The 11,955-nt window shown below is 30.5% G+C and overlaps 1 protein-coding gene across 1 annotated transcript; it reads right to left on the reverse strand.

Moving 5' to 3' along the window:
* Nucleotides 1-858: 858 nt before the first annotated feature.
* LOC124490690 (long-chain-fatty-acid--CoA ligase 5) lies at nt 859-6,729 on the reverse strand. The gene is made up of 9 exons (XM_047053230.2): nt 5,493-6,729; nt 5,252-5,369; nt 4,782-5,189; nt 4,627-4,706; nt 4,353-4,553; nt 4,126-4,225; nt 3,542-3,810; nt 2,708-3,406; nt 859-2,381 (listed from the first exon to the last, which is right to left on the reverse strand). Exons 1-9 carry the CDS (start codon nt 5,937-5,939, stop codon nt 2,265-2,267), a joined length of 2,439 nt encoding a protein of 812 aa, XP_046909186.2. The 5' UTR covers nt 5,940-6,729; the 3' UTR covers nt 859-2,264.
* Nucleotides 6,730-11,955: the final 5,226 nt, after the last annotated feature.

Consider the following 11,955-nt stretch of genomic DNA (forward strand, 5'->3'; position numbering starts at 1 on the left):
CAATTCTATCTATAACAATATGAACATGAATCTATGCATGGATAAATTTCAAAGTGGAATTATTATTTTCTCATAACTAGACAATCGTTTATCGGCCCACATACTGAGTGTAAGCACATTTGGCCATATTCTGTATGGGTCCCCTATATCAAAGTTGAATTTTGGGGTGAACGGCTGGGCTAAATATATTTCATGTTGTCATTTTTTTGTTTTGTTTTGTTTTGTTTCGGTTACTCTTCATACATAAAATATATTTTTTCAATGTGATTACATGCACACACACACACACACACACACACACACACATTTCATTTTCAATTTAATTTGACATCATCCGAGTGATTCTCTCTTTCTCTCTAACACACATACACACACAATGATTCATCTGAAACATTCTAGAAAACACACACCCCACAACAACAAAAACAACAACTAAAATATAGAATGTCAGATCGTACATCATCATCATCATCGTTCATGTTGTTGATGTACATGATGATCAAAATTATGTCATGATTCGTGTCATAGGCAATTTGTATTAATTATCGTTAGTTTGTTCATAATAAATCTGCTGTTTTCAAGACTTTAGTTAGTATATACAGATGATGATAATAATATGGATAAGTCGCGTGCATTTTTTCATGTTTTTTTTCATCACTATCTTTGGGAGTATCTTGTTTTTTTTTCTCATGAAAGTAAGACCTCCAACCGTGCGTAGCAAAATATAGAAATATTCAAAATGAATTATATGATGGCCTTTGACATTTTGGATCGGATGTACACAGTCGCGATTGATAAGATTTGCAGCAAAAAATAAATAAACCTACAAAAAATGAAAAAAAATTCAGTTTAGAATTGGTATATTTCAAAAATTATTTCCATTTATTTTTTATTTCAATATCACATCGCTTATCGGCATTTATCAAGGTTATTAATACCCTAAAATTGCGATTATAAGACGCAGATATTTTTTTTCCATAAAGTAACCATTATTATGTATAAGACTATTTTTTTTGTTTATGATGCGTCTTATAGTCGCGATTTTAGGGTAATTGAATTTGTGTGTGTGTGTGTGTTGTATGTTTACAATCTTGAAAATAAATTAACAAACAAATAAAGATATACAGCGAAAAATTTGTAAAAAAAATTAAGCATCGATTACAGATAGATAAATTTGTTGCGTATCAATTGATTGATGATTTTTTGTTTTGTTTACATATGGTCGTTCTTCATATAATCAACAACAAAAAAAATAACCAAAATAGATAGTGGGTGTTTATGTTGTCGTTTTTTTTTCGATAAAAAGCTCGTATTTTTCACTTGATTATTGCATGAATAAATGAATGCAAAAATTGTTGTCCGCTGTCTAATAAATTCCTATGATGATAATGAAAACATCTACAAACATTCATATAAAACAACAAGAACAAAATTGAAAAAAAACACACCAAAAAAAACAAACAAACAAATGCAATATGACTATGACTGTCATGTATTACCCATTACACACATATAATGTGAACAAAATGAATTCAAAATTCATGATTCAAAACACACACCACAACACCATGATATAGAAGAATAAAAAATGATGGGATTTGTTTCACTTTGTTTTTCTTGTATGATGAATGATGGTAACGGTGATGATGATGATGATGATTATCGTTACCGAATTGAATTTTTTTTTCTTTTGCTGCTGTCGCATAATAAATAAATCTCACTATAATGAAGGAAATGAATGTATAGATGGATGGTGTGTATGTTTGTGTGTTCACCATCATATATTCATTTAGTTTTGAGGTTTCCGGTTCGTTTGGTTTAGTCATCATCATCATGATCATCGTGATGATCATTATAAACCTGGATGGTTGGTTGGTTGGATGAAATTTTTCATTTTTGTTTTTTCTTGTTTCTCGCCATTGCATAATGGGGTATGAATTTTTGTTTTAACGAAGAAAAAAAAATTAATTGCATCATTGATGCGAATGATAGAAACACACTAGGGTGAAAACGGAAATTCATTGTCCAAATATAAAAAATAGGTAAAACCGGGAGCCAGGAAAAAAATACAGGGTAGGTCTATTAATTAGAAACCTGGTTTTTTTTGTTGTCGGCAAAGTTATAATGATGATAATCAACGAAATGATGAAAAAGAGGAGAAAAAAACTTTTAGTAACTCTTGTCATTTGCAATCTTCTTCATTGACGATTTGTACTGAACTTTTTTTTTCTTTCACATGAAACATGATGATGAGAGGAAAAGATTTATCTAGTTGTAGTAGACGTTGTTGTTGTCGTCGTTGTACGATTAGGTTTATATTGTTCCAATTCTTTATAAAGCATTTGTATTTCTTTTTCAAAATGTTTACTGATGGCATTCCGCTGATGTAATTCATTCATTCATTCATTATTATATATATAAAACAAATGCCAATGGATAACCACGATTTCGATCCATTAAAAAACAAAAAAAAACGAAACAAAAGAAAGGGAGAAAGAGAGAACAAACGATACATTAATTTGGGTTAATTAATTAATTAAATACCACCAACATGTCGGTGAACACAACATGAAAAACAAATGGCTTGTATATATATTGGCCAAATGATTATTATTTTGTTGGTATTATAAATCAACCAAGTATATATGATCATTCAGGAAATATGATCTAGCTAACAAATATTTGTTATTCTAAATGAATCACTTACCTTAGATTTTAATGTTGGTGTCAATAGTCCTTCTTCGATTGTGAACGGTGACTTTTTCACATAGATATTTTTAGGTAATTCAAACGATTTTAGATCGGCTGTTTGTCCAACACGTTTTAGATCATTGATAATTAATTCTTTTAATTGATTTTTTGGTAATGGTTGGCTATTCAATTGATCTTCTGTCCATTCTATTAATGGCAGTTGAATATGAAATCGATGGTCTAATGATTGAATAAAATCTAAATCCGGTACGACGATAGCAATCAACATTGATTTAAATCCATCACCGTAAATAAATATCTGCTGCACATATTGACTATTGATCAGGATGTTTTCAATCTTTTCCGGTGCAATATATTCGCCTTGTGATAGTTTAAAAATGTTCTTTTTACGATCAATTAAACGAAGTGTACCTTCCGCGCTCCAATAACCAATATCACCGGTATGTAGCCAACCATCATTATCTAATATTTCCGCTGTTTGTTCGGGCATTTTATAATAACCTTGAAATACGACCGGTCCTTTGACTAGAATTTCACCACGTCCATCACAACTATTATATCCCATATCTGGTACATCAGCTAATTTAACAATAGAACCAACTAATGGTGGTCCAACATGTCCAGTAGTTTCATCACCCATCAATGTTGCTGTACATGGTCCAACGCATTCCGTTTGGCCATAACCTTCGGATATCTTTTTCAAACGAAAAAAAAACAAAACAAAAAACACCATTACGAGATCATAAAATCCATTAAGATTATATTTGAATGTTTCGAAAAAAAAGTCTGAATAAAATAATAAAAAATGAAATAAAATGTTTCAACTTACCACACAACCAATGGCTACACGAAGAAAATCAAGAACATCAGCACTAAGCGGTGCTGAACCTACACATATCAAACGTAAACGAGAACCCATATTCTGTCGGACACGATCAAATACTATACGATCCCAGATGGTATTGTTACGGATCACGTGTCTAGCCAAATCTTTACGTTTCTGTCTATATGCCCAATGTAATAGGCAACGTTTTAGAATATTGTTACGAACTTTAGCATAGATTGCATCATAGATACGATTCAATAAACGTGGTACAGCTGCAAAGAAACAGAACAACCAGAAAAATAGAAAAAATAACATTATCATCAATATCATCATCATTAGACAATCACACAAAGAAATATAGAAAGAGAACATATAAAATCGATCGATTTCTATATACACTGAGAATTTAATGGAAATTCACTTCAATCTCATAACTCATCAACATCATAGCTAAAAAACAAAATCTATGGATTCTATCATTATGGAAATTAGGTTTTTTTTCTCATATGTCTCTTTCTCGTGTTCAGAGGTAATTTTTTTTTGCGGTCAAAAAAATTTCAAATTATCGTCAACGAACACACACTTACCCAACATGATTGTTGGTCGTATGATTAGAATTTCCGCTGCAAGCTGTCGTATGTCACCCGAATAATAGACAACTTTACCACCTTCTATAAAAACGGCAGCCTAATGGAATTATGATCATGGGAACAAAAAAAAAATTTGCGTAAAAATAAGATGATTATTCAAAATGGACAAAATGACACAAAGGAGAAAGGAGAGAGAGAGATGAATTTAAACATATAATATATACCTCACCGATACGTTGAAACATATGTGCTAATGGTAATATGGAAATCATTGTATCATCAACGGTTGCATGTTGATCCATTAGATGTATACAAATGGCCGCAATACTTGCAATAACATTCTCATGTGTTAATATTACCCCTTTCGGTGTACTAGTTGTTCCGCTTGTATAACAAATTACAGCTAAATCACTGATTTTTGGTTTCTAATAATAATAATAATTCAATAAATTAATTTTCAATGTAAATCAAACAGACACAGAAACTTGATTAACTTACATGATCATCAGCGATAGGATTGCTTGAGCCAATCTTTTCAATATCAGCCAATATATGTAATTGAAAACCTTTATCCATCACTTGAAAATGGAAGAAAAAACAAATAATATTGTGCATGTTTAAACATTCCATTTGCATAAATGTAGCACACGTACCTTTTTTTCGCATTTCCATCGTAATTTTCTTATCACTTTTCATCCAAATCAAATGTTTTAGATGATGAAATTGTTTGGATTGTTCAAGTATACGATCCAAACGTTCAATATTATCACAAGCAATGATTGTTAATTCAGTCTGATTAGCAATAAATGATGCTATATTTGGACCTAATGTATCATATATCGGTACAATCACTAATGAATGTCGATAACATGCATATTCAATCAATGTATATTCCATACAATTGATCGAATAAATCCCTATGAATGATTGTCGTGGTTGTAGACCAAATTGTACTAGTAAACCATCGGATATATGTTGCGTACGTCTTACTACATCACCATAATTAATCCAATCGACAGTATTTGTAGCCGTATTCATTTGACCAAGACATTTTCCATTTTCTATACAAAAAAAAATTTCATATTTTCAACAACAATGAAAATAAGGTGTAGATTAGACTAACTAGATTGTCGATGGCCACGATCAAATATATCGTTCAAGGTTTTAACCTGTTCATATTGATATGTATACAAAGTACGTTTATGTTCCAATTGTTTGGATATACGCTCTACTGGATTATCCTGAGATTTGAAAAATGAAAATAAAAATAAATGACCAATCAATGAAAGGAAATCCGCATTTCAGCAATACAATCCGTTCAAGATTAAAATCATTCATGCATTTCAGAAAATTTTTTCATTTACCTTGTATGGTATTGACTGATTCTGGTAATCTAATCCTTTACCCAAATAACGTATCGATGTTTTATTCATCATTGATGATGATGATGATGATGATGTTGATGGAGAGGAACCGGATGATGATGATGATTGTGATGAATCATTAATGGTGGCCAATGGTGAAATTTGGCCATTTTTTTCAGATGATTTTCTCATCATCATAATAATTCCACAATAAAGTATTAATGTTATTATGGTCACTATTAGAATGGTGAAGAAAATTAATTGATAAGAATAATTGAATGGATGATCAACAATTTCATTCGATGGTGATTGGTTTGAATGATGAGTGGATGAAAGTTGTGAAAAAACAAAATTTATATTGATCCATATGATAAGTATCAATGATGATGAGATCATTCGTAATGATGATTGATAATAATAATAATAATAATAAGGGTTTGAAAACATTCGAATCGAAAATCGTTGTATTCACTCAAGCATCGTGTGCCCAGAGCTGGGAATTTTTTGTTTTTGGCAATAAAGTTTGTTTAGGTCGAAATTTGAAAATCGAATTTTTCGTTTATATTTTTTTTTCTTCTAATTTTATTGGAAGCTCGACGGATTTTTTTTCAAAAGAAAAATTTTCTTGTATGTTTGAAGGAAATGTTTGGCATATTAATACATTTTGCATATACAGGTTATATTTGTCGACAGAAAAAAAATGATGATGTTGCTAAATGGATCGAAATCGAAATCAATCAATAATATATAAGAAACACACAAGAATGATTGTCATATATTATATGTGCACACAAAGTTGAAAAATTGAAAAATGAAAAAGTCACAATTTTTCTCTCTTTTCACTTAAAAAAAAAAATCTCACACCTTGACGATAAATTTTTCATTTTTCATTTCATGTGGCCTCAATTAATATTATTCAATGTTTTTCAATGTCAGCCACAAAGGTTGTTGTTGTAATTGTTGTCTCTGTTATGGAACAAAAATTTTTCAAAATTGAAATTATATTTGATTTGATTGAATTGTGTGCGTGTGATGAGGATATTGAATAATTGGCAGGTGACCCAATTATTATTGAGTCACACACACCCACCCATTAGAAAAAATATGATAATAACAATAATAATAATCGAAAAAAAAAAGAAAACATAGGCTCAAAAACCCGAAAAATTGTATATATATATTGATGGTGGTTGTAGTTGTTGTTGTTGTTGTTGTTGCAGTTACTGTTGGAACGTATAAAAAAAAATCGGACGCATAGAATACCAAATGTCATTCATTCTTATTGCGCCATTCACAAAAAAACACACACATACGATTGGCAGTGGTATAGCTAGATGATTTCGGTAGTGGATATTTTTTTTTCATCGTTAAAATTAGAATTGCATACCGATGGAATGTTCTCTGAGGTAGTGGTATGTAAACGGGGTTTATATTATCACGGCGGGTTTGTGGAAAAATTATCCGGTATAAATTTATGGGTGTTTTGAGAGAGATCAGGCTGATTGATTTCGAATATTCTAGTTGGATTTTCAAAATGAAAAAAAACATGCTTTGTTTTGTGTCCGCCCGGTTTTTTCGGTGATAATGATGAAATTTGAGAATTTCCACTATTTCAACATTTTTTTTCTTCTATGTTTGTCGTACAATTGTTGACAATTGTTAATAACGATCGTCAAATCAATCACGGAATGAATAAATGAAAATGGCTGAATTAGTGATCAATTGAATAATAATATAATTCTCATCTTGGTAATATAATCGAATTCGGAATTGTTAATTTAATAATTTTTTGTTCAGGTTTGATCATGTACGTGTGTGTGGTGGTGGTGGTGGTAATTTCTTTTTTTTTTTTTTTGAATGTAGAATATTCTCATCATGCTCATCACCACCATCATCATCGATGATGATGATAATAATTTCCAATTTTTTTTTTGTTCATATGAAAACCCGCCTCGAATTCGAATAACCAGAGAAAAAGAGAGTGAAAAAAAAGAAAAACCGATTACCCAGTGTGTTGTTTTGTCTCTCTCTCTCTTTATGAAAACCAAAAAATTCTACCATTTTGTCCGATAATAATGAAACAAATATAAAAAAAAACGGTAAAGAAAAAAAAAGCGAAAATGAATATTGGTGATGATGTCCGTATTTTTTTTTTGTTTTTTTTGTTTTTTTTTTGTTTCTCTTTATCAAATGATGATGCTTTTGGATCGAATGGAAAATTGAAATGAACGAAAAAAAAAATACGAACATTCGAATGATTTCGTGATTTGCATGTTTGATTGAAAACGTTATTCGTTCATGTGTTGTGTGTGTGTGTATGGGCGAGTTGAAGGAATGGCCATCATTTTTTTTCTGTTTGTTCGTTTAGTTGATGTGTTCGATGATTTAGATACGATTCTCTTTTCAGGGTTCCAAAAAAAAAGTCTTTGTGGTCTCTCTTATGGCCAGATTCTCAGAGGTGTATTTTTTTTACAAAGTCCGATCACATACAAAATACATGAATTTTTTTTTCATTTTATAGCCAAAACGTTATCATTATTGCAGCATTGTCCGATATTGTAAAAATCAACAACAACAACAACAAAAATGGTTCTGGATCTTTGTCTGTATTGTGACTAAACTGAGAACTGTTAAAATTATTATTATTATTATTATTACTATAATCGATTTTGGAAAGAAAAAAAATGTTTGTTGTGTAGATCTTAGATACAGTGCAGATTCTGTGCATGTGTGTGGGTGTGTGTGTGCGAAATTCTATAGAATGAAAAAAAAACCAATCGAATTTTCTTAGGTTTCGATCACAACGATATTTGATGTTTGATTATCTGACCTTTTTCTGTACATGTGTAAGTGTATTCAAAGATGAATATTTGAGAAAAGTGATTTATCACTTTATATGCTACTTTATGTATGTATTGACAACAACAACAAAAACAATGAAAACTAAAAATTCACAAATCAAAAATAAACAAACAATTCAAATATTCATTCGACACTCATACACATACACACACACAGGTGATATCGATCAGATCAAAAATCCGGATCGATTGATCGATTATTTTTCAATTGTTTTTTTTTCACTTTCTCATAACGAAAAAAAAAACATTTCTTGAAGACATAATAATAATGGAATTATAAATTGTCCCTGTGTGTGTGTATGAGTGTGTGAGTGAATGAAACGATCCATCTTCCAGTTTGACATAATGATTTTTTTTCTTTACTTTTGATTCTGATGTATCGATTTATTTTTTTTTATTATTTCGGTATTCTTGGAATTCTTGGTCGATTCATTCATTCATTCATTTTTTTTTTTTTTGTAAAAAGATTCACTTTTTTTTGATTTTTGTCGTCGTTGTCGTTGTTGTCATTGTTGTTGTTGTTGTTGTTGTTGTTGTCAAACATTTACATCCATATTTATGGAATGGGGGAAAAAAAATGAAATATACATTCGTTGAGTAAATAATCACCATTCATCACCTTTTTTATCAATTTTTTTCACTTTTTTTCATGTGTTTTGTTTCGGAATGTTTTTTTTTTTTGAATTCACAGCCAAAACAAAAAATTTTCAAGTTTTAAAATTCAAAAAGAAAATTTCTTTTCAATTCAATTCAATTTTTTTTTTCATTTGATAAAAAAAATTTTTGAAATTGAAAAAAATGATAATATTTACCTTAGGTTTGACAGGTTGACAAACACACACACACACACACACACACGCAAGAATGAGTCAAAATAGTCATTCGAATCAAATCTAATATCGTATATGACCACCATTGAAAAGGTCGTATTCTGTATTCGAAATGAAAAGAATTTTCCAGGTGGTTTCAAAACAGTGATAATATAATGATAATATATGGTAGAGAAATGATGTTGATGTGATGATGAATTAAATTATTCATAATACAAAGTAAATGAATTGAATCATGAAAATAAGGGAATGAATGAATGAATGAATGAATGAATGGATAGGAACAGAATTTGATTCTCCCCCCCCCCCAAAAAAAAGAAGAAAAAAATCTAGAATTTCTGGACTTGGTTATGAGTGTGTGTGTGTGGTGGGCCACATTGTAATTGAATGAATACAGCCAATGGAAAAAAAAGTTCTGATGTTTTTGTTTTTGACAACATAAATTCTCACAATGCAACCCGGATAAATTCCCGGCATTTTATCCGCTTTCACTTTCTCTGGTTGTTATTTTCGTTATTATTGTTGTTGTTGTTGTTGTTGATTATATCTCATCAATATACTCATTCTGTTGTGTTTCTATTATGTTGGTTGGTATTTTAATTAATAATAAATGTATAACCAGAATTTTGATATGGATTCACTAACCGAAAACAGAAAATTCGAATGGGATTCCTCATCATCAAGGGAAAAAAACAGTGTGTGTGTGTGTGATCCATTCATATACAATGTATTATTTTTTTCTAATATTCGAATATTCATCAATGATTAGAACATACAAATAAACCAACCGATGAAAACGCCCACAAACTACTTCACTGTCCCATCCATTCAATTATCCATTCTCGAGAGAGAGAGAGAGAGAGAGAGAATGTGATGAAAGTTTTTTTTTTGGAATGTTAATGAATAATAATAATAACTTGTATATATGTGGCTATTCCGGGTTACATAGTGTTATTCGCGATTCTCATCTTCATCATCATTCTGATCATTCTGATGATGATGAAGATGATGAAGATGATGATGAAATGAATTATGGATGAATGATCAATTCATAGCTATATGAAAATAAATAGCATCACTATTTTTTTTTCTTGGACGATCCGATTAACAGCAGTAAAGTTCAGTACATAGATTAGATTCTTGTAAAAAAAAGTAATGATAATAATTATCATATATATAATAATAATGAAAAAGATGATTATTACATCATATATGAACGAATCATTCCATTTCCAATTTGTTCAGGACATTTAAATCCTCAGAGAAGAAGATTGACAATTTTTTCCAAATTCGAATACAAACAGCAAAAAAAGAGAAACAACAACAACCAAATCAATAACGAATGAAAAACCGAATTTGATTGTCAAAAGTTTCGTTTCGTTTCGTTTCATTTCATTTCGGGTTCATCTTTATTAGTTAGTTTTATCATCATCGTCATTATTAACATGAACTAAAATGTTCGATTTGACTTTAGCCAACTTTAAGCCAAATATTGAGATAGATAGATTGGGGCAATCAACATGATGAGCCAATCATTGTAATGTAGAATTTTGTGTCAAAATCTTGTATACCAGCATGTTATATATATATGTGTGTGTGTGTGTATGTTTGTATTGTTCCTGGATCGAAATCCCAATAATAATAATAATGATGATGATGATGGGAATCTGAATCCCAGAAATTGAAGCCACACACAAGCAGGAAATAAAGGCAAGTGTTTTAACCCCTCTCCTAATTCTCTCCCATCAGTTCCGAATGTTTCCAAATTATTCGGGATTTAGATTTTCCACAATTCCATCCAGCCAATCAGATTCGGATTCAAGAAAAATCCCAATTATGAATGGATACAATTTGTTGTTATGGTTGTCGTGCTGTCAACATCATCATCATCATCATCATCATCTTGTCTGCTTTGTTTTTGGTTATTTGCAAAGAAACATTGTTGACAACCTAATAACCAACAACCAACCAACCAACCAACCAACATCCGTTATTGACAGTTTACAATCACCATCCTGATGATGATGATGATGTTCGTTAATGATAATGACGATGGGTGTGAACGCATGTTTTTTTCTATTCAAATCAAATCGACAAAAACAATTTTCTCTGATTGATTTCTCGAAAACAAAAAATTTACCACTGAATGAATGAAAATGAATGAAAAAAGAATGAGAAAAAATCTTTCCCGAAAATTTATCCATCAACCATATTGTTACTTTTTTTAGCGATGAACAAAAACAGCAACAAAAAAAAACTTATTTTGAAAATCAATTTTCTGTTCTCTCGTTTCGCTGTTTTCACACATTTTCAATGCGATGACATTGAATTATTTCTTATTTTTTTGAACTTTTTTTCCCCCCCCCAAAAAAAGAAAATTGATTTTTGTTGTTGTCACTCGCATTCGCACACCCACACACACATACACACATTGTAATTTCAACACTTTATTATTACACACTTCCAGTACACTGGAACGGTCCAGGAAAACGAAAATGAAAAAAAATATAAACCAAGTCATTTTGTTTGACATGACATGTTCATGTTAATGATGGTTACTGTAGTTTATGTTGTCGTTGTTGTTGTTGTTGTTGTTGTTGCTGCTGCTGCTGCTGGATCAGTGTCCATTTCATCTTATATGTTTAGATGACAATTTTCTCATATTTTTTTTTTTCACTGGATTGACCATCTGGCATTGGGATTGGTTGTTGTCGTTGTTGTTGTTGTTTTTGGTGTTTTCTTTGTGTTTTTTTTTTTTTTTTTTTTTTTGCT

Source organism: Dermatophagoides farinae, chromosome 4, assembly GCF_024713945.1.
Source record: "Dermatophagoides farinae isolate YC_2012a chromosome 4, ASM2471394v1, whole genome shotgun sequence".
In the NCBI taxonomy this organism is placed as follows: Eukaryota; Metazoa; Arthropoda; class Arachnida; order Sarcoptiformes; family Pyroglyphidae; genus Dermatophagoides; species Dermatophagoides farinae.

What these genes read in the sequence shown, in the direction of transcription:
- LOC124490690 (XM_047053230.2), bottom strand. Translation starts at nt 5,939, where the DNA reads ATGTTTTCAAACCCTTATTATTATTATTATTATTATCAATCATCATTA. An exon ending in GATGGAAATGCGAAAAAAAG is followed by an intron (nt 4,707 to 4,781) that starts GTACGTGTGCTA and finishes TCCATTTTCAAG; the next exon opens with TGATGGATAAAGGTTTTCAA. An exon ending in ATCCTATCGCTGATGATCAT is followed by an intron (nt 4,554 to 4,626) that starts GTAAGTTAATCA and finishes TATTATTATTAG; the next exon opens with AAACCAAAAATCAGTGATTT.